Raw genomic sequence first — 21,835 nt, 5'->3', positions numbered from 1 at the left:
AATAGCAGAGAGAGAATCAAGCTTACTTTAACCACAATTTATTTTCATTCAGTTTTAGAGCTTTTACAACTTTATATCAAGACAAGAGTTAAATCACAAAAGAAATGAGACGAGGGAACAAAACGAAAGTTCTCCAGACAGCAAACTTGATAGGACATCTGAATTCACGTCCCGATATATTTCCTTCGAGGTTCACTCAGGGTAATTCCACCATCTTTCATTGCCTTACTAAAGGACTGAACCTGTGGACAATTAAAAAAAAACAATTAGGGGACAAAAAAAAAAAAAGTGGGGGGGGGGGGGGGGATGCATTCAAGTCATTGACGTTGCAGTAGACTCACCGCATCAGAACGGTACGTCCAGGGAATGGCCCTGTACACAATCCTGGTGATTCCCGCCTGCTGGCATCGCTGTGCCATCACCTCGCCCACAGCTTGGCATGCTGCCACACATCTGGTGGAGGCCAGCTCCTTCTTCAGTGCCCACTCTTTGGTTGAACAGGACAGCACTGGGGCTGGAGAACTGCTGGAGAACACCTGTGCAGTCACGTGGTGCTGAGTGCGAGAAAACTCCAATCTGAGGAGGAGGAAAACAGAACTGGAGTCATCAAAATGGCGAAAGGCAGAATGAATCTGACGTCTACAACAATAATACCATTCCAAATCTGTCCATTTCATATTAGAGCAGAAACTAACCCTACCTGGCCATTCTAAGCATGTTTGGCCAAATGGACCACATTAGGACGGTTCTACGTCCAGCGCACACACCTGTGGTAGAACTCCCGGTGGGGCCAGGTGGTTTTCCAGCCCCGTTCCTTCACAGCCAGGGCCATCTGCTCAAGGTTGCGGGGGTTTCTATTCACAAATGTCGGGTTGACAGCTTCATTTCCATCTGCACTAGGTTCCGGCTGTGGAGCTGTTTGGCTCAGACATCGAGCTGAGAGAACACAAAGCAGTTGGAATTCATTAGGTCTACTGCTGCTTGCCAGCACGCAAACCGTAATTTACCTCGAAGCAAAGTGAAGTTTAAGGAGGGTCAACTGTCCACGTATGACTTAAGGTTAAAGTGCTGTATGTTAAAGAGAGCAGCTTCACTTACCAGTCTGGTTGAGGGCAACAAATGGGCGACAGCTTTGGATGTGACCTATAATCGGCCTAAGAAGACACTTCCCGCTAAAAGCCATTCTTTGTTGACGGCTTGATTAATTCGGATACGTTTCCTGACAAGTAAATTACATATGGTGATTTGTTATGTCTCACAAGTCCTAAGAGTAGTTTTTTTTTTTATTCTCACGATTTAGGCGTACACCGTAACGTGAGACGCGCCATCTTTGACATTCAGACAACATCCGGGTGACTTGGTGTTACTACACACGTAGCTCGGACGGAAACAAGACCTAGGTCACATTTTTAGTCCGTTTACTCCTTGTGCACGGACTAAAAATGTGGACGGACCAAAACAGTCGCCGTCCAACGGTTACTCCCACGTTAGTCCTTAACAAGTTTTGTATGCTTATGAAGTATTTGATTGATTTTCCGCTTTATGTATATCCTTTAAAATATTTCTGAGGTTCTTTACAGTCAAATGTTGTGTGCACGTATCCGGATGTATTGCACAAAACACATGATCTTCCTGGACACATGGATTTATAAATGTACATGAATTAACTAGTCTTTCTTAAATAGTGCAACTTTATTCAGTCTACATAATCTGAATTAACGTATACCGTTTATTTGGCCATACTTCTTCATTACAGAAGTAACAATACATTTGGTTTGTATTGTTTTTTATTAAGCAATATTAATTTAACATTGATGCGTTCCTTAAAAAGTATTTTACACGGTGGAATCAAAAGTAAAGCATAGACTAAGCTTATGCTTTTCATTATTACCGACTTTGCAAAAATGTCATACATGCTTAATATAATACAAAAATGGTGTGACTATTCATTGAATGATCTTCAAAAGCATTACAGAAGGAAATCAAATTTAATTTCAGTTCAAATTTGATCAAGTTTACAGTGCAAACGAGCAGGAAGAAACACATGACTTTCATTCTGTTAAATTTAAAATAAATGAAGAAAACCATAGTGACAGGAATTCTGGTCTCATCTAAACAAAAGACTTGAAGACTAATCAAAAGCGCTCCGTCCCTGTAAGGCACATTAAATTGTTCCTTCCAATAATACAAGTTGTGTGTTGTGCTTGGAAGACATGACAATAATAATGAGAAAGCTTAAATGCATGATTTTGGTAACTCCCTGACATGAAAAACAGATTTATTTGTTTTGCTAATGTTCATTCCCTTTTCAAAATTAAAGTCTAGAGGTGTGTTCATATATTGAATAGATTTTTAAATCTAAAAGGGCAATTACAAAATTAAACTTAACACTGATAAAAAGGAAGTTATACATATTTTTTTCATTTGATACAATACAATTGTATTTTTTTAATATGCTGACGCTAAATAACAGTTTAAACCATCATGTCCATTGTGCAAGTGACCTAAACCATTCAGAACCAAGAGGCATTAGACTGCCATTGTTAAGACAAGTCATTCTCATTTGTGAAGTTACAGTCCAAATACTTTCCAGTACATAATTTAATACAACAGTTTGGCAATATGAATCAGATTTTTGGTCAATCATATAGCAGCCGGTGCATTTATCAGAGATGAGAAAGAGAAAGGGCTCAGCTTGTAGCCTGAACCTTTGTAGAACTTGTTCTGAAACTCCACCCTGTAGGACAAAGAGGCAGAGTCAACATGCAGCCACACAGGGAAAGTACACACACACAATTAACTTTTGTCGACTTCCTGGTTTACATAAAGCTGAATATTATTCTTGATTGGCAAATATCAGATTTGTTAGTGTATCACAGTCTGCCAAAGGGCTGTTTTAGACCTACAACCTAGGAATACCACCATGGAGTTTAAATGAATGAATTAATTGCATATACTGTTCAACATTAAATGCACTGAACACTTTTAATAGACATCAAGTGGAAGTCAAAGCTTAATCTGATGTCTGAGGAGCTTATACGAGTTGAATTACGTTTTCCAGAACAAGCCAAAACCAAAAATGTGAATTCAAGAAATCCAGCATGAAATCATCACCTGATGCCAAATTAAGGAGACATATCAATATATACAATAAATTAGACATTTTGAACATCATTTAACATATATAACATTTAATAAATTTAACATATCAATAGTTTTGGTGAGCCAACAAGTATTAACAAGATATTGGAGCCGCACAACACGTTCAGCTTTACTGTCAGTTCAACTCTGAGATTAATCTTACCAATGTAAACGGAGCGCGTGCAGAAAAGCCGAGAGTCCCTCCATGATGAGAAGGATGGAGACGGTCAACACCGCAAAGAAGGCGAAAATGAGAAAGAGCATCGCAGCCCCCACGTAACCCTGCCACTTCAGGGCTATGCGCATTACCATCCCCCACAGCACCTCTGACAGCTCTGCAGAGACACAAGCACACAGTTTTATTATCATAATTAGTAGTAGTGGGGCTAATATTAATATCAAGAAAAGGAAGAAGAACAATCATCGATATCATGAGTTTGTGAATAACTGGCTGGAAAAAGTACAGAATGAATCCTGAGTGTCTGACTTTAGTGTGAGTCATGAGTGAGTCACTGGCCACTTTATTGGGTACACCCTGCTAGTACCGCATGGGACTTCCTTTTGCCTTCAGAAGAGGCCTCCTACTCTTGGCAGCACAGATGCAACAAGGTGCTGGAACCATTCCACAGACATTTTGTTCCATTGACATGACAGCATTGCACCGCAGTTGCAAATTTGTTGGTTGCACGTCCACATTGACAATCTCCTGGTCCACTTTCTTTGCATAAATATCCCAGTAGACCAACAATTCTGATACACTCAAACCAGCCTGTCACGTCATGTTCAAAGTCACCGGCAGTTAGCAGGTCTGCCAGATGAAGTGGCTGCTGAGCGTGTTGTAAGAGTGGGTGCAACACTGACGTGCATGTGCCAAGCTGAGGGCCCAGAGTCGGAGATATGAGGCGGTGTTGGAGATGCAGCCCAGGCAGTACTCGATGGTGTGGATTGCTTGGTTCATCAACACGTCCGCCAGGTCAAACTCCTGCCAAGCAAAGGTTAAACATTTATAGCCGGAGTCACCTCAGGCCAAGCGGGAATCAACCCACTGTCCACCACAAAATGTCTTCTTTTTTTTTGTACCTGCTCGCAGGTACCAGCAGCTTCTTCTTCTACTTCCCCCTGACGGGTGTTGATGTTGCCATCGTCAGTCACCAACGGGCACCTGTCTGTGCTCTAGTATTCACGAGAACCAGAAATTCATCAGAAAATAGTTCATTCGACTGAAGAGAGGCTCAGCAGTCATCAGTGTGTGTGCTTTACCTGATTGGTTCGTCTGTACTTGCGTAAACAGTATTCCCAGAGTGGTGTACCGAACAAGAGGACAGGGACAGAGCAAACTGCCACAGCCACCAGGACCTTCTGCACAATAATCTGTTAGGGGAGATTTACAGCTGTTAACATCTTAGCGCGTTCACGGAAGACTTTTGTTTCTCTGCATTATTGACTTTTTTTTTTTTCAGCAAACAATGTTATAACGATGGGCTGTAGAAGGATTTGACTTCAACTTCATATATCTGGATGTTCTCTACTTTAACTTCACATGTATGCATTATACATGGCCTTGAAAGTCCCTCAGATTGATGGCAATTGAAAAATTGTTTTATCCTTTCTTCTGTTTACATGACTGTAATTTGAACAACTGAGCAAAAACCCAGTCAGCTGTGCACCAAACAATGCTATTTTTTTGTGCAAGAGGTAAAAAAAAACATGTGAAGAAACTTTTAGCACATATCCCAGCCAGATAGTTCGAAATGAGTTGACACATTTTATGAGTGCCTCTTAACAAATAAACTGCAAGATAGAAGCAGAAGCCACAGGAATCACACCGCTTCAAGGTGGTTACACTGCAGCAAAAAAAGGAACTAATGGCTTTTAAAAATCAAAGAATGAGGAAAAATGAAGAAGAGGAAGACTATCAAACACAAACTGGTGTCGGTTTTGTTTTGTTTTTTTGGGGGTTTTTTTACCGACACTGAACAACACACACCTGTCCTGTGAAGAGCTTTGGGTTTTCTGCACTCTCTGTGAAGAGGAACATGTCTATGAAGTGAATGAGGACGCTGGGAGCATATTTGGAATCGGCAGGCGTGTACACGATCCACTTGAAGATCACCAAGAACACCAAGTAGCCAAACAGGCATATCATGAAGATGAGCTCAGGGATGAGCACAAAGAAGACTTTGTTGGTCTGGCCAAAGTGACTGAAAAGACAACAATGACGATGACAAGGAAAAAAAAACAAAACAGACACGTGTTAGTAAAAGTTGTGATTAAAAAAAAAAGGAAAATAAAGCAGCCATCTCAGTGAAACGTTACCAGTAGTTGAAGAATGACAAGCTGACTCCGAAAGTCATGTGGATGATACCAATGATGACTGACATCTTCATCTTGTACGAGTTCAAAAACGTGAGCTTATTGTTGGCCAGCCCCCAGATCTGTGGAGTAAAGGTCGGAGTGAGGAGGGCTGCTGAACCCAAACGAGAAGACATGGCTGAAAACCAAAGTTTGAGGAATGTGACGTCCATACCGGATCAATACCAAACGGATAAGGGCCATTGAAGGCCCCAGGTTGAGCAGGATCGATGGACAGGAAGGGGGTACCTGCCAAGACTGAGGAGCTAGAAGGAATAAAACAAAATATATACATAGAGAATAAAACAAATAAGAAACACTAAGTGAGAACCTTAAAAGAAGAACAAGAGGGTGCTTAAGAGATTTCAAAAGTCCTCACTTCCAAATGTTCTTTTCGAACATAGGGCCAACATGCCACCCTGAGCCGTACACATTGAGGCCTTTGCTGAAGCACTCGTTGTAGATGGCGCCAGTGTAGATGGAGAACAGGCCCATCAGTAGGATCAGGTAGCGTCCTCCAAACATCATCTTCCAGATCTACAAAACAGGTTTGATCGAACCGTCACATCAAATATGATCAAAAATGAAAAGTGTTCATGCTGTTATAAAGCAATGAACTGTACGTAGAATTTAAAAATCCTGAGTCTGTTTGTTACAATTCTAATAAATTCTAATTCTAATAAGCACATGATCACCTCGTTATTGTTGTTCTTCAGTTTGGGATCATTTTCCTCGAGGACCATCCAGAGGGCACCCAGTGCCATCAGCAAACCATGGCCAACGTCGCCAAACATCACAGCAAACAGGAAGGGGAAGGTGATGATGGTGTACAATGCTGCAAAAGGCACAACAGGGATGAAGAGACGAGTGAATCTTGAGAGAAGCCCGTGCAGAGAGATGCGATCTTTGGCCTGGTGCCGGGGAGAAACATCTTCAGGGGGGCGAAGGTCATACCTGGGTTCACCTCACGGTAGTTGGCCACTCCGTACGCGTCCACAATGTTCTGGAACCCTGCTGTGAAGGAGTTGAGGGGGAAGAGGGTGGGTGGCGGCGTGGTGGAGGGCAGGCGGTTGTAGAAAGAGTCGACCCCGCTGCCGCTTTTCCTCTGATGAAGCAGAAGCAGGACACAAAATGGAAAATGTGAGACAGTTATAATGGAGATGTTAAAGGTCCCATGAATTGAAATTAGCAGATTGTCAGCGAACAAAATGAGAATGAGAAAATTAAAACCTTCACTTTTGCTTCATTAAAAGAAAACAATGTTTATGGTAAAACATAGGGCTGTAGCATTTTTGTGTGAATTTGTGTTGGCGGGGCTGCAAAAACAGGGCTAAATATGCTATTCTCTGGAAATTCATAGATAATCAACCATACAAAGAAGCTCTACTGGAGTCGGGGATGCAACATTAAAAAAACAGTGGGACCTTTAAATGAACTCAGTGTGACTCCGCCCTCTTACCCCTCCCTCTCGCAGAGCGCTCTGCAGCTCGGGCAGCTTGGCGGTGGGACACCAGGCCTCGGCGATCAGGCATTTGTCGGTGACCGACGGGCTGCAGAGATTGAGCACCATCTGCACCGCCTTGCACTTTTGCACGCGCACCTTCCACTGGGGCAGCACGGCCACCGCCTTCATCAGCAGCTGCTGCAGGAAGGTCTCCGTCTGCGACATCACCTGCGGGGCAGAGGGAAGTGCGAGTGGGTGGAGACTCAATGTGTTGCAACAAGGGGAGGGTGCGGGTCCAGCGGCGATTGCGTAAATGTTCAGTGCTTTGATTGGCACTCACTGATTTGATGTCTTCAATTCTGACCGCCAGTCCCTGCAGGATCTCCTCCCTCTCAGCGTGGCTCTCGGGGTAGGCAAACGTCTGCGTGCGGAAGCTGCAAGAAAACCGGACTTTGATTTGATAGTGCAAAATGCGGAACCCCCTTTTTGATTTGATTTATTTGTTTATTTATTTTAAATAAGCATATCAAAAAAATAAGAATAACAACAATATAAAAAACTAATAATTTATTCCATAAAGTCACCCCACAGCCTTACATGCACAGTCTTTTCAATGTTGTTCTTACTTTCTGTTTTTTAAAGTTTAGCTCACTTCTTACATTATGTCCTCCTCTTTCTTTAAATATTACCCTGGATGTTTTTTGGCAATAGATTATTTCCTGCTTTTAAAAGAATAGAGATGTGAAGAATGGTGTGAAAAAAGACGGATTTGCATAACTTTTTAGGGGGCCAAAAAAAGAAGAAGCTGGAAATAAACAAAAGCATGTAGTGCAACATATAAAAGACTGCATTTATGAATTGTGTTTAAACGGTTCACGCACCAGTCGCATATTTTCTTGACTTTCTGTCCGATCTGATCTCCCCAGTAGGAAATAAGGAACACGGTCCACTGAACCATTTCCCCCTGTAAATATAGAAACAGCAGCTGTGGTGAAACACCTGGGAGGCAACAGAGACAAATAAAAACCTCTCACTCCAGTGACCCCTCCGGCCTCTCTCTCCCCCTTAGTCCCTAACCGTTTCGGGATGCTCGAGGCGCTCCTCCATCTCTCTGAAGTCTACAATGATGAAGCCGCGACATGCTCGCCACAGCAGCCGCTCGAAGGAGGGGGCCTTCCAAGGATGGACCACTCCTGCCACAAAACTGTGGAGGAAAAGAGTTTAAAGTGAGATCTTTCAAACGTGTGCCCGGTCACCACCATGGCCAATGACACTGACCTCAGGTGGACGTCTTGGCGGTTGTCCAGCAGGCCTTGGCTCTCCAGAAGAGGTGGCGGATCCTGAGGAGCAGATTCACATCTTGAGATTTTGCAGATTTTTATTTTTTAACTCGACACGACAGAGCGGTGAGAAAAAAAAAGTTTGTACCGGTGAGGTTGTCAGAGAGTGCGTCTGCGTTAGGACCCCTCGGTACTGACACAGCTGGGTCAGCTGAGCCCGGAGGCTGTCGCGGTTTCTGGAGACCTACACAGACAGCCAGATTTGAAAAAATGCCGACAACAACTCTGGTGTCTTTTAAAGGTGCGTGTGTCAATGACACTCAAGGCTGTCGTTTAATTTAATCATCCGTCATTGTTTTGAACCTCCACCCACCTCTTTCAGCTCTCTTGCTAGCCTCTCGCTCTCCTCCTCGATGGTGATGAGCTCGCGGGGCTGAGGGGCCAAAGGTGTCGGGCACGGGGGGGTAAGTGGCTGCTGCAAGGGTGGAGACAAGGAGCGATTGATCTCCTGCTCCAGGAAGGCTGATAACAGACAGACCAGGTCAAAGGGGGGGCCAAAGAGAAAACGAACCAAGTGAGAATAAATGTGACTCGAAAAAGTTCAAAACACTCACAAAAAGTCTTCTCCAGTTCCTCGCAGCGCCTGACCTCGCCGACAAACTTCCTCTGGAAGGCGTTCACGTTTGGATTTAACTGTATGAAGGAAGCATTGGGGGGAGAGAAGAAGAGCTGCTCATGTTCACCTGATTCCAATAAAGCGGGAGACACATTTTCCTCCAACACAAAGTGAGTCATAGGAGGCACACGAGTCACCGTCACAATGGAACATAAAATAAAATACAGAAGTAGGCTTTAAACAAATGGCATGCAAGCATAGCAGGCACAGGACATACACACTCGATAACCTGAGAAACGTTGGGTTTCGTTAAATGCACGACTGAGCAAAACCAAAAAGGAAGGTTACTCACGTCTCTGAACTCGACCAAGCCCAGTTCCCCCAGCTCACTGACACAGTTGTAGGCCGAGCCCGACTGGAGGAAGAGCTGCACCAGGCACACCTCCTCACTCCGAAAAAAGGAGCCCATGGTCGCCTAAACGCAGGGCGGGAGGGCAGGTTACAAATGAATGATTCTTATATTTCTGGAACAACATGACCCATGGACTGCGGGTCGTAGTAGAATTTGACATGTTGATTTAAGTGGGGAACAAGTCAGGCAGTAAAAAAAATAAGGTTATCTTTATCAGTTACACCCCCCCCCCCCCCCAAAAAAAAGCCCCTGAGATACAATGCATCTAATGAGGGAAGCATCACCACTGCTCCCTTGCAATCACAAGGGACTTCCATTGTTGCGCTGGCAAGCTTGATGGAGTAATAAAAATCTACATTGTCTTTTTTTTTTTTTTTTCAACCGTCTGCTGTGGGCTGTTCCTACGAGGTAAAACTCCAGCCTGCCAGAGCAGCTCTGCAGTAAATCCCACCTTTATGGCTGTCACAAGCTTGTGCTTGCTTTTTGCTTAGACAGTTCAAGAAAAGTGATAATGATGATTCAGCATATGTTCACTGTTTATAAATGAAATACGCGCATTCTCTGGTTCACCTGGTTGTGAATGAGCCACTCTTTTAAAGAGAGCCACCTTACTAATAATATCATGACCATGATTTATTCAGTGCGGAGTTCTCGATCTGAGAGCCTGGTATGCGAAAGTTCCTGATACCAATACAGAAACTGTATCTTCCTGTATCTCCCCTCATCATTTTATTGAGCACATAGAAGTGTGTATAAGCGACTAAATCTGATCCCAGCCAAGCAAATAGCTGCTTTTGTATATCCGCCACTTATTTTAACACAAAAGACTGGAACAATGCAGCATGAACTTGAACTTTAAGTGTGTGTGTTAAAACTGGCGCACGCCTGCCTGAACTCCAAGCAGCAATAAGAGTTCAGCTGAACCGACAATTTTCTAACAGACTGCCCATTCGCCACCCAGTAATGAGTGAGTGACTTCACACCAGCAATATGTGGTCTCTCACAGGCGTCCCTCACACGGTCATCAGGTGAGTGTTTCGCCAAGATGAAAATGAAACTAACCCACAAACGGAATTGCCCGGTAAAGTGTTGCGTCCACGGACTCGCCGGTAAAGAAAAGTAATGAGCAAGTCCCGACAACAGCTTGAGAAGAGCCGCCGCATGCGCGCGTGCATTACATAGCGCCAAACAAATGTGGAATAACTCACCTGCTTCTTTTAAGATGATATATATATATATATTTTTTTTTTTAAAATCCCTGTCTGTTGTCCGCCAAGCTGTCCAGCCTCCGCACCGATGGAAGGAGAAACCCGGCGACCGTTCACCGGGGAGAACAACACAGACGTGTTGACGGGAACTTCCCCGTTTTTCGGCTCCCACTTCCTGTTTGTGGAAGTCACGTTACTGCGGACTCATGTGACACATGACGTCACACTCTGATTTGACCCACGAGGCCGCGCACTGAGCAGGCCGTAAAAAACAGGCGACGTTAGTTAAATGAAAGAGGCTATGAAGTGAAGTTGGCGTAACGATTGTGATTTTACTTATGGCTAATGGCTGTCATGTGTGGCGGCTGAGCTCAGTTCGGTCATGCGCCGCTGAGCGACTGCATCATTCAATTATTGGCTTGAGTCATTTGATTAGCACAAAGGAAAACAACATCCTCAGATTTGGAAAATAACAACCGTTTGTGTCGTACCTGAGAGATGAGTTTATTTTTCGCATGTGTTCAGGCAATTACCATATAGACCGAATTTGTCTTTTTTTTTTTTTTTTTTTTTTAATTGTTATTTGTCAGTCTAAAAAACACACACAATTTGAGCTCAAAAATGTTATCACATAACTCATTTTAGCAGAGAAAAGGTCACTCTCCGTTAAGCATAGTGTGTATCTGAAAGTGACTTGTACAGGGTGTCACCCTGCCTTCCGCCCTATGACAGCTGGGATAGGCTCCAGCAGAAACCCATGACCCTGCGCTCAGGAAGACGCGGGTATTGAAAATGGATGGATGGATGGGCATTTGAAAGTCCAACATAATGCTAATTTCACGCTAATGCTTCAGTATCCTTTTTTTTCCTTTCAGCTCTGGTGTTTGTAGTAATCACTCTCACACAGCAGTTCCCACTGGACTCTGGTATGAAGAATAAATATGTGACAGAAATTGGTATATTATGGAACCTTAAAGTAAACACACCATTTATGTAAAATGACTGACATATTAGCTGAAACATAACATCAGATGATGATGATGATGATGATGATGATGATGATGGGCAAATATGGGATAAGACTGTTTACATTTGGGTCTGTAACTCAGACATTTTAAACAGACAAAAAGTCAATAAATGGCAATATAAAAGATATATTTTTATTGTAAAAGGGCAGATTCGGGAACAAAAAAATATACAGTTGGAAAAGAAAAGGTTTGAATGAAACACAAATGAGAAAAGGGAGGTTCCACCAGACATTTTTTTCAGAGATAATACAAGCGATACACCTGTTGAACTTTTCATTACTCTGTACATTACTACAGATGTGTTTTATTTTATCTTGGTCTAAAGGAACTGAGTGAAGATGAACTACAGTAATACAATGAAAATTGTGATCACACTAGTTACAGCTTCTAGCTCTGTACTACAAATAACTGAAAACCCCTCCCAAAGTAATTACACACACACAAAAGTATCGTTGACAAATCTTGAGTGACATTTCACTGGCTTCCTCATCACAAACGGTAGAAACAAGTTAATTATCTTGGCTGCTGTGTTTTTTTGTTTTCATTTTTTTTAACAGACAATTTAAAGGGATTTTCCCCTGCACATGGAGACAAGCACTAATGAAGCACAGCAAGAATTTCATTCATTTTATTTCACTTTTTCTAAAAATGACTGCTATATGCCAAATCACTGTGTACAACAGCGAGTGCTTCGACATACCCTAAACTCACAAACCTGATTCCACTTCTTTCTACAAACTGTAGAATTTGAGACTTCTGTCCATTCCTGCTGAGGACAAGAACTGAGCATTCTCGCCAAAAGCCACTCCCGTCACCAATCCAGTGTGATCTACAATTAGGGAGCAGAAAAAGGTTGTTGTCGTTTTTTTTTTTTTTTTTTTTTTTTAAAAGACAAATACTACACAGACAGGAAAAAAATAGCAAAAGCAGATTTTCTTCCTCACCTGTAAAGTTCAGGACCTCAGACCACTGCTTGCAGATGTAGACACGGATGTCAGAACCTCCCACAGCCAGGTAGGTACCACTCTGGTCAAACACAAGGGACTTCACCTGCAGGGGGGAAATGCATCAGAACAGATGATGGCCGAACGCATGTATGTAGCAACCGTTTTCAAAGTTTACATACTTTAAAATATCTTTGTTCTCAATTAAATATAGCTATTCCAATGCAACTATTTAGGAGGACAAGTCAGTGCAAACGTGAAGTAATAATAACTGTACATTTAATTTTCTTGATCAAGTCAGGTACCGACCTCAAGTCTTTTTGTAAAAACCAACTGCAGGTGTTCCAAATTGTACTGCATACAAAACTGTATTTCTCTAGTCACCGAATTCTGCTACTACAGAATGAGAGACAATCATAATTCTGACCTCATAGTTGTTGTCCAGAGTGATGGTTTTGAAGTTCTTAAGTTTCCTCAAATCCCACAGTTTCAGAGAGCTATCCTGAGCCCCTGGAGCAAAAGCAGAGAGCAATGTTAGTGTATTTCATCATTAACCTGGGACAAGAAAGACCAACAACTGAAGTTGTTCTAACCTGTGGCCAGATAGTAGCCATTCTCTGAGAAAGCAATGGAAGTGACAGGACCAGAGTGGCCTGGGAAGTTGGCCACGTTTGTTCGCTCCTTCAAATCCCAGATCTTGATTTGGGAATCAGCCGTTCCAGTGCCAAAGATCAGACCATCAGGATGGAACTGAGCACAAGTGAGAGCTGCAGAGGAGCGCACAAAACAAATATCACCGTCAGCAACAGGAAGACGACTGTGCAATCTGATAGATGAAAAGCCAAGTGGAGGTAGTTACCGCAGCCAGCGCTCTCATCGGTAACTTTGGTGAGGACCCTTCCAGTCTGGATGTCGGAAAATGCCCAATACTACATGGCGGTGACCAAATAAAAGACATGACAGGAAGTGATTTAGAGATTGCTTAATTGCAAGGCGAAAAAAACAACAAATTCTGGATAATATCACACACACCTGATCCTCAGAGGAGCTGAGCAGGTAGTCCCCAGTGGCATGAAGGGACAGTCCAGTGACACCTGCGTCGTGGGCACGCACAACCTGGACACAGTTGCCGCCAGTGACGGACCACACACGGATGGTGCTGTCTGGAGATGCAGAGAAGGCCACAGTCTACAGGGGGAGACAAAGAACGATTCAGGTGATGTAAACAGTGCGCAGAGACCGGGAGTGCGGACATTATGGGATGCTTGAAAACCCTGAATGTTACCTGGGAGGGATGGTAGATGACAGAGGTGACCTTCTTGGTGTGACCCTTGAGTGTTGCCACGATCTGCTCCTCATTCTTGTCAAACACCACAACGTTCTTATCAGCTCCACCTGAGGAAGACAAGACGGCCGAGTTCAGGAAGACTTTTCAGGTGACTTCTTGTCCTTTAAAAAGGAAATAAATTAAATCAAAAGTCGCAACCGAGCAACTGACTAGAAACCATTTTACCTGTGAGAACTTTGCTGGTGTCTGAGGGACACAGATCCAGAGCCAGAATACCAGGGACGCTGGCGCTGTGAAGTCCCTGAAGACAACAGTGAGAGGACTTGTCAACACAAGACACATTAAGCAAAGAACAGCTGTTCCAGCCCTGTTTCTGAAAAAGGGAGTAACGATATGAAAGCAACACTTACGGCATGTGAGGCCACTTGGTGGTACTTGCTGAGATCCTCAGCTCTAACCAGCTCCTCTGGTACAGTTTTTCCTCTCTGAAGAAATACAGTTCAGCATTAGAAAAACTCTGACGGCGTGCGATACTAGTATCTATAATGTGGAAAATTTAAAAGGCAAAACAATACCTTCTTTCTTTCGGTGGTAAGGATAGTGGCTTTGGCTTGGAGCTGCAAACAGAAAAAAAGTCATGCTGAAACAAGTATTGAAGGTGGAAACGAATCAGGTATAGCATAACTAAAGAATGATGTGTCGAGGCCATAGAAAATTAAAAAAAGAATAGTACCTTCTGAATGATCTCTGGGGTCATTCCCACTTGTTCACTAATCTCCATGGGCACTGCACCATCACCCTGACAGACAGATGGCAAATTTACGAGCTTGTTAAGTTGAGGAATATATTGCGTATTGGTAATAAGTATTTGCCAAGATAAAATAAAATAAAATAAGAGTCAGTCACTCACTGCAGCAGCTGGCTGAGAGGCAGGGATGGCCTGAGGTGCAACCAAACCAGCTTGAGGTTTAAGCGTAGCAAGAGCTGTAAAAGGGATACAACACAATGTAAAATGGAGTATTTTTTTTTTTTTTTTAAACTGCGTCCAAACAAAGTACATTCCATATGCTCTTTGCGGTCAGAATTAGGTCGTTGAATTTAACACCCACAAATTTGTCAAACACACCTTCTCTGGCAGCAGTGACCTCTTTAGTGAGTCGGGCAATGACTCTGCAGGCGGCATCGTGTTGGTAGAGGGCGTGTGATAATTCCTGGCGGGTCGTCTGCAGCTGCTGCCGCAGGGTGAAACTGTGAAGCATCACAGCATCCTAGAACAGGGAGGATGAGGAAACTCAAGTATATGCAAAAGCAATTGATAGAATACATTGTGGGTAAGCGCACAAAATGTTTTGTTTCTCTTCTTGTGTGCAATGTCCTCAAAGTGCCAGACACTCACCCACTCGTCTTGAAGGGACTTTAGGATGGCAGGGATGCTTGTAGCAGATGGGGCTTTTGGTCGGATAGGATGGGACACTAAATAGAGAAGGAAAATTGTCACGTTCACTCTCTCGCAATAACATAGAATTGATTTGAGATAGAGTGCAACCCAACCAAAATAAAAGAGCACAGCCTTGATTTCTACTGTGGATATAACTCCTTTAAACAAGAAACACACGGCGAGATAATGATTCTACACTGTATTCTAGGAGTCTTCGTATGGGGTAATAATGTGAATTCTATGCATTGATTACACAATATGACGTGCATGACAACACAATATGCAGACTTTTGAGTACATTCTCCACAACAATGAAGCTATATTATGAATGAAACACATGGAGAAAAGTAAACACGTTCAGTAAGACAGCCGGAAATTTCCGTTGCTCTTTTTGATTTTACCTTTGATATCTACGAGTTGCTCCTCAGACAAAGGTTGACCGTTCATCGGGTCCGTCCCATTCTCGGCGATATACTTCTCGATCAGCCTGCGCTCGAACACTTGGCTGGATACCGGGGAGACGCAGGGGTGCTCCGGGACTTCGTTCGAGACTGTGATTAAAAACGCAGTTGCGGCTTAAAAGTCATACATTAACAATAGCACGATCAGCAAGAAGTTAAGCGGTTTAGTTCCGCGACTTGTAGAAGGCGCCAATGCGTGGCCGCTAGCGTTAGCTTAGCTAGCTAGTAGCATTGGCCCGGCAACTGCACAGCATCCGCAATGTGTTTGACTTTAACCACACTTACTTGCACAAACCAAAGACATCTTCCTGTAGTAGTTGGGCTGACTAAGAAAGAATATTTACGATGACCGGGTACTTTGCTAATTCAGAGCGCCAATTTCCACTTTAACAACGATTTACTCAAAATTTACGTGGCACGCTGCCCTTTCATTGCCACTACAAAATGTGACTTCTTCTACAGCTCAGTGACCTAGTAGGCATCCAAGTCGCGACAATTCTCTACCGCCACCTACCGGAGGTCCTATAAAAGTGACATAACATAAGACTGTACAATATATAAACACCTTATTGGGATAGAGTAAAATGGAAGAGGGATACAAATTGTCTGTTAGATACATTTAAACTTTTTTTATTTACTGTTTGAAAAACGACATTTTCATGAACAGAACAACCTTTTTCTTTGATCTTTGAAAGATTTTGGTGAGGAGACATTTCTGAACAAACATTTTCAGAGTAGTAAAGTATTGCAGTATTTGGTGGAGAATGATGCAATTCAAAATTACTTCAAGGTTAAATGTTCTACATCATAGCATTTAAAACTAACATGATTGTATATTGTACATTATCAGTCAGGAATGCATAACATAATGAACAGAGAGTATGTACAAGTGAAGTCACGAAAACAGCAGTGACAATAGTATTTAGGAAATCCTTTTTGAGAGACATCTGCAATGTTTACATAGTCCAAGAGATCACTTGACTCTCACATCATACACATTAATCAGATTGGTCCTGAGGGTCTAGAGGTAGGCAGTAGCAGGGTACGTCAGGATTTTCAGGAAAATTGAATGCAACAGCATAGGCTTAAGTTCAGGCCTTTTGAGAAGATACATGAAAAAAATTACATGCAGTATTGACAAGGGTATGTTAATATGTAGAAGGCACAGGTCAGGTTTTTCTTCTGTAACAGCTTCAGTGCACCACTCAATCCCATCGATTTCTTTCTGCGTTAAATGTCTTCCTCCACACGCAAGCTCAAAATCAGACTTCACAAAAAGTTCAGTTTGTCAGAGGTGTAAACACTGCTGGATTCAGAGGTGTCCGTGTCTAGCGGCAGCGTGGTGAAGAATTCCTTTGATTTACTCCACCTTTCTTTGTCTCCATCTTTCTTAATCTGAAACTGAACACATTCCTCGGAGGAGTGGAGACAGTCTGAAGCCCCGGGCACTGGGAACAATATCGCTCTGTCTTCCTCGTTAGATGTACCCTAATAGAAACAAAGGCAAATACGTTAAGAAAAATATGGTATGCTGAGCCATAAATTATCTTCATAGTCATACCGCCATCTGTGTGTTGCAACTTGGAGAACTTGTAGCTGCAGATCTCTGTGCTGCCTGGTTCTGAGCCCTTGGAGTTCCCACGGTGACTGGTGTGTAACCCTGCAAAATACATACAGCAACACAGGAAGTATATATAAAACACATAAAAGCTATTCTGGTCATACAAACTTGTTTATAAATAAGACTTCTAATTCATCTAAACCAGTTTATGGTCATACAGTATGAGCAGGACTGGGTCCAGGGGTCCATTTTCTTGGTGTGCCAGGCTGCTGTGTCTGAGCGTAAAAGCCTGAGGACTGAGGGCTGGATTGGCTGTAGTCCTGCACACACACAAAAACACCAAATAGAAATAATTAGTTGGCAGACAAGCAAGGAAGCGTCAATCTTCAATCCAAAGGAAAACAATCAAAGTTTTAATTTGAAAAAGAAGGATAGAATTTCTTAATAGCCACTGAGTAACATCACACGGCCCTCAAATGGTGCTCAGCTAAAGATAAAATACAAATTGACTCAATGCGAAGACGTGTCCTTACAAGCTTCATTGTAGATGTTTTGGGCCCGGATGACTTCTTTTTCATCCTTTGTATGTAAATACACTTTGCAGGCTATAATTGCCTTCTACTATGTTTTATGTTGTTTTTTTCTGCCGCACAAAGCCAACAATAAAGTTAATGGAACATAAAGGAGACATTAAAGGTCCAGTGTGTAAACGCGCTGTCAGGCAGGCTTCCTTAAATAGAGCTTCCTCAAAAATGTTACATACTGGACCTTTAAAGCAAAGCCTCAGAGTGGACGTCTTTATTGATAATCTATAGTATTCTACAGCTGCCCTAAATGAACAGCGTTGGTAATGACCAAAATATTTTTGGTTTCCCTAATGACGAATGCACAAGTAAAGCATTTCAGCTAAAAAAAAAAAAAAATGTAGTCCTAAAGCATTCCTAAAGTAATCATTCTTAGAATCATGAAATTTCAAATTCAATGGTTTACAAAAAAATAAATAAAAAAAGTTGATTCTAAACAGTCCATGCACTACTCTAACTAAAAAGAATTCTAAAATACTTGCGTGCGTTGCGTTGTCGAACATTTGTTAAGCAATGGGTATGTCACTGATTGGACACTCGAACGTTCTAATCCAAACTGAAAAACACCTCCAGCTGCATCTCACCTGAATGTTGGCGCTCTGATGGTGTGCCTGAGGTGTCCGGTTCGTCCGGAGGCCGGCGATGATCTGCGAGAGGCTGCAGTGTGGGTATCGCTTCATGAACAGGATGAAACCAGCCAGTGACACAAACATGCCGGAGGGGACAGTGATGGACTTGAGGATGCCACGCCATCTGCCGCCTCGTTCTGTGGACAGCAGAGGAAACAGTGAAGGACGGACGCCACAAAGTCTGCCACCAGACCGTTTAGCACTGCTGAGCAGTAGCGTTGGTATACTATTTCCCAAGCTTTTTTCATTACTTCCTGTTATTTCCAGCTCAGCAGGGACACCTTCCAATAATTTAGCACAAATTTGATGCAAAATTCAATATCACGAAATGTACGTTTTCACGAGAGAATTGAGAAAATGCTAATATGCACATATTTCAACCCTTGTCCAGGTTGTAGGTTGTTTGATATGGTGAATTTGTTTTATTTTATCCTTTTTAGATTACACATAATCCATATTATTATATTTTTATTGCATTTAATATTGTGCATTGTGCCTTCGTGTCGGTTGAATGTTGTCTTGTGGGTCTGTTTTAGCTGTTGCAACAAGCAATTACTAATGAAGGATCAATAAAGTACTGTTGTTCTACAAGTAGTATCTCCAGAAATTGATGGCTGTGCTGGAGCGCTTAATTTTGGGAGACAAACAGTCCTCCCAAAATATTCCCCAACACTCACCGATCACCTGCAGCAAGGTGGAGGACACCAGGTTGCCGTCCCTATCTTTGATCTCGTACACGCCGTCGTGCCTCGAGGTCAGCCTCGCGATGACCACCTCGTTGACGGTGCCGTTCCTGCCCAGTGAGACCAGGCCCCGATAACGCATGTCGTGATCCGTTATCTGGCCCTCGCGCATCAGCTGCACCGAGCCACGGGGAGGCTTGGGATCAAAAGGTCCGAGGGAGGTTTCGTCGGGGTAGCGTTTGGGGGTGAAAATGAGATGCGCGTGTGGAACGGGGAGAAAAAGGGGAAGGTTTAGAGACTCTTTGGTGAAGCGGGTGACATTGAAGGAGCGGCCTGGTTACGGCAAGCAGGAACAGAAAGGAAAATGAGCATAAAAAAAACCCAAATGGAATGACGGGATGAAAGGAAGAGGTGGCCGTCAAGGGGGAAAGGCAAAAACAAAACAAAAAACAAAAACAAAGATGTTACAGCTGACAGAGCGGCAGACTTGAGAAGAACTTTTGAACTCATCATCTTGTCCGTTCTCACCGCGGACTGTGAGGGTGCTGCGAGACAACACCTTCCCCTGGTGGTTCTTCAGGGTGTAGTTGCCCTGGTCCGCCTGTGTCACCTTCTCGGCCACCCACACCTTGCCGCCCCGCTGCAGCCGACCGCGGCCGACGTTGCTTGTCTCAGCGTCCGACAGGTTCCACAACACGACCGGCATGGCCTCCAGGGGGGCGCCGCGGGGTGCAAATTCCAACAGGGTGACATTTTCAGGGATATGGTGCTCAAAGTTTTCGCCGTAGTGTCGGTAGTAGGACTTGATGCATTCTGATGCAGGACGTAAGCGGACAGAATCAGGGACAGTAAAATTAAAGGAATATTTTACTTACACAGACCCCAACTCACCATTATATGATTTTACTTTGAAACTTAAAAAAAAAAAAAAAAAAAAAGCAAAATCATATATTAACATGAGATTATAGAGAGAAAAACTGAAAAATTGCGTTACCTGAAACAGTCAAATGAACAGTCTCATAGGTGAATCCAGATGACATTTTAATGGCATACAGTCCCTGGTCAGCATGAGTCACCTCTCTGAGGACCAACATCTTATCCCGGGTCCATTCGAAGCGAGGGTCCTTCACCTGCAGTTTCAAAGTATATTGACTTTGGAAATCTGTGCCTGGAACAATTTGAACAAATGCATACACTAATAAGTGTAGCAATGGTCATGATCACATAGTTTCACTCACAGTGGTTCTTTCCAGGAGAACGCGCCTCGACGCCCCTGAGTCTGGATTAAAGGTCACAATTCTGGAAGTGGAGTACACGGGAAGACGGAATGCCTTCCCTGCACACACCATCTGGACTTCTTCTCTCTCACCTGACAGGGTGAAACTTAAGGTGAGTTATGTTTTCAGGGAATATTTTTTGTGTAAAAGATATATTGGTGAAAAGTGGCATTTGACTTACTCAACACAACCGCATCTGAGAGCAGAACAGAGCAGAACAGACATCAGGATCACTGATCTGTTCATCTCCACTACAACACTTTTACTTAGTGTCTCATTTGAAAACACTACAACCCCAAAATCAGGCAGTTAGCTTGCAAAGGTACATTCTAGCTGGAGAAAAACCTAAGCACAACATGCTAAAAGTGCCTAAAAAGAATAGCATGTGAGTATGACATAATATTAATGCAGATACACCATGATGATGATGATGATGATGATGATGATGATGATGATGATGGCCAATGCAAGCAGGTAGCCTACTTACCCTGGGCCAGAGCCAGTGGAAGGCTGAGAAGAGTGGCGATCAGGACACAGAGGGACATCTTCTCCTATCAGGACACACAGACACATAAATATCAGACGTGTTGCATGAACAAACGCACGGCAGCCGAACTGCACACTCCCTCTGTTTACTGTCAACAGCGATCCAATCGCCAGGCCCAAGGGGCGGGGGACGGTCAGAGGGGGGTCTCGGGCGGAGAGGCCACCGTGATCAATAGCGGAGCAGTAGCGCAGGAATTCGCACTAACGGTCACCCAGAACCATCACGGCGGCAGGGTGATGGATCATCTCCAGCGTGCTGGGCTGGGCTCTCTGCTGCTGCTCGGTGCCATGTCCGCTCAGGTGTCTACCGTCCGACGGGTCCGCGGGTGTCAGCGACGTGCACGTCCAACGGCGACGTGTGCACCCCCCCACACACACATCATGCACGCGGTGTGCACGCAGCGCTCCTGAACTCACCTGCGGTGCGCGTGGACAGGAAGAGTCGGCCCGCCGCGAGATATTCCTCATCTCGACGTTAGTGGTGGACGGATGTTTAAGAGGATAACGCCGTCCCTGTTGGCGCGCGCATGGGCACTGGGGTCCTTCTCCTCTCTATGGCGACGGTATATTCTCAGCCGCGTCTACGCAGGCTGCGCTGCGCGTACAGTTACTTGCGTCGATTTCCAACGTCTTAATACTCCGTCAACGGTGGACGGAGCCAAAAAAAAAAAAAAAAAAAAAAAAAAAAAACACGGACCGGACAAGACGAGGCGAGAAAGGGTTCGTTTGTCCGCAGAGGATGGCGCGCGGCCAGAGAAGACTAGATTTAAAGGGCCGATGTCCCGCAATAGAAAATACAACTATATGTTTGTTCGTTTTTTTTTTAAAAAAAATCACTAATCATTAAATGTTGTGTTCGTATTAGAAAGAAACAACATGACCAGGAGCAAAATACTACACTCACACGCCACAGGCGAACAGGTACTCATTTGTTTGCGTTACT

At 43.6% G+C, this 21,835-nt stretch overlaps 4 protein-coding genes across 4 annotated transcripts; all 4 read right to left on the bottom strand.

Moving 5' to 3' along the window:
• Positions 1–22: 22 nt before the first annotated feature.
• On the bottom strand, positions 23–1,351 carry mrpl18 (mitochondrial ribosomal protein L18). The gene is made up of 4 exons (XM_076033023.1): positions 1,099–1,351; positions 768–936; positions 342–576; positions 23–242 (listed from the first exon to the last, which is right to left on the bottom strand). The coding sequence occupies exons 1-4, from the start codon at positions 1,181–1,183 to the stop codon at positions 165–167; spliced, it is 567 nt and encodes a 188-aa protein (XP_075889138.1). The 5' UTR covers positions 1,184–1,351; the 3' UTR covers positions 23–164.
• Positions 1,352–1,969: 618 nt separating this feature from the next.
• Positions 1,970–10,622, bottom strand: tcirg1b (T cell immune regulator 1, ATPase H+ transporting V0 subunit a3b). The gene is made up of 21 exons (XM_076033018.1): positions 10,454–10,622; positions 9,186–9,308; positions 8,832–8,910; positions 8,591–8,739; positions 8,366–8,461; positions 8,216–8,277; positions 8,015–8,141; positions 7,819–7,901; positions 7,278–7,371; positions 6,953–7,165; positions 6,448–6,598; positions 6,189–6,328; positions 5,873–6,030; positions 5,669–5,759; positions 5,458–5,576; positions 5,129–5,342; positions 4,402–4,512; positions 4,222–4,314; positions 4,003–4,123; positions 3,305–3,476; positions 1,970–2,737 (listed from the first exon to the last, which is right to left on the bottom strand). The coding sequence occupies exons 2-21, from the start codon at positions 9,300–9,302 to the stop codon at positions 2,644–2,646; spliced, it is 2,484 nt and encodes an 827-aa protein (XP_075889133.1). The 5' UTR covers positions 9,303–9,308; positions 10,454–10,622; the 3' UTR covers positions 1,970–2,643.
• Positions 10,623–11,591: 969 nt separating this feature from the next.
• prpf19 (pre-mRNA processing factor 19) lies at positions 11,592–16,081 on the bottom strand. Its single transcript, XM_076033012.1, has 16 exons — positions 15,898–16,081; positions 15,553–15,702; positions 15,110–15,186; positions 14,840–14,981; positions 14,624–14,697; positions 14,447–14,512; positions 14,289–14,330; positions 14,124–14,198; positions 13,939–14,014; positions 13,711–13,820; positions 13,458–13,613; positions 13,285–13,354; positions 13,019–13,192; positions 12,853–12,935; positions 12,426–12,531; positions 11,592–12,310 (listed from the first exon to the last, which is right to left on the bottom strand). Exons 1-16 carry the CDS (start codon positions 15,914–15,916, stop codon positions 12,213–12,215), a joined length of 1,518 nt encoding a protein of 505 aa, XP_075889127.1. The 5' UTR covers positions 15,917–16,081; the 3' UTR covers positions 11,592–12,212.
• Positions 16,082–16,226: 145 nt separating this feature from the next.
• Positions 16,227–21,548, bottom strand: LOC142892745 (uncharacterized). Its single transcript, XM_076033011.1, has 11 exons — positions 21,310–21,548; positions 20,834–20,897; positions 20,528–20,542; positions 20,308–20,438; positions 20,064–20,199; positions 19,598–19,882; positions 19,064–19,402; positions 18,342–18,523; positions 17,392–17,493; positions 17,174–17,272; positions 16,227–17,100 (listed from the first exon to the last, which is right to left on the bottom strand). The coding sequence occupies exons 1-11, from the start codon at positions 21,358–21,360 to the stop codon at positions 16,882–16,884; spliced, it is 1,623 nt and encodes a 540-aa protein (XP_075889126.1). The 5' UTR covers positions 21,361–21,548; the 3' UTR covers positions 16,227–16,881.
• Between the last annotated feature and the right edge of the window lie 287 nt (positions 21,549–21,835).

The sequence above is a fragment of the Nelusetta ayraudi genome, unplaced genomic scaffold, assembly GCF_046127955.1.
Source record: "Nelusetta ayraudi isolate G7.1 ecotype Tasmania unplaced genomic scaffold, CSIRO-AGI_Nayr_v1 ptg000039l, whole genome shotgun sequence".
NCBI lineage: Eukaryota > Metazoa > Chordata > Actinopteri > Tetraodontiformes > Monacanthidae > Nelusetta > Nelusetta ayraudi.
The sequence above is the reverse complement of the archived record's forward strand: the minus strand, read 5'-3'. Positions and strand labels throughout refer to the sequence as shown.

Bases quoted from the DNA above. Each gene is read 5' to 3' on its own strand.
- mrpl18 (XM_076033023.1), bottom strand. From the start codon at position 1,183: ATGGCTTTTAGCGGGAAGTGTCTTCTTAGGCCGATTATAGGTCACATC. The intron at 937-1,098 runs GTAAGTGAAGCT...GTGTTCTCTCAG, and splicing joins TGTTGCCCTCAACCAGACTG to CTCGATGTCTGAGCCAAACA. The intron at 243-341 runs GTGAGTCTACTG...AATTGTCCACAG, and splicing joins GGACGTACCGTTCTGATGCG to GTTCAGTCCTTTAGTAAGGC.
- tcirg1b (XM_076033018.1), bottom strand. From the start codon at position 9,302: ATGGGCTCCTTTTTTCGGAGTGAGGAGGTGTGCCTGGTGCAGCTCTTC. The intron at 6,599-6,952 runs GTAAGAGGGCGG...CTGCTTCATCAG, and splicing joins GCGCTCTGCGAGAGGGAGGG to AGGAAAAGCGGCAGCGGGGT. The intron at 6,329-6,447 runs GTATGACCTTCG...TGCCTTTTGCAG, and splicing joins CTACCGTGAGGTGAACCCAG to CATTGTACACCATCATCACC.
- prpf19 (XM_076033012.1), bottom strand. The intron at 14,331-14,446 runs GTACTATTCTTT...TTCTGTTTGCAG, and splicing joins CCCCAGAGATCATTCAGAAG to CTCCAAGCCAAAGCCACTAT. The intron at 13,193-13,284 runs GTAACTACCTCC...GCTCCTCTGCAG, and splicing joins CGATGAGAGCGCTGGCTGCG to CTCTCACTTGTGCTCAGTTC.
- LOC142892745 (XM_076033011.1), bottom strand. From the start codon at position 21,360: ATGAGGAATATCTCGCGGCGGGCCGACTCTTCCTGTCCACGCGCACCG. The intron at 20,898-21,309 runs GTGAGTTCAGGA...GTGTCCTGATAG, and splicing joins CCTGTCCACGCGCACCGCAG to GAGAAGATGTCCCTCTGTGT. The intron at 17,273-17,391 runs GTATGACCATAA...TGTATTTTGCAG, and splicing joins GACCCAGTCCTGCTCATACT to GGTTACACACCAGTCACCGT.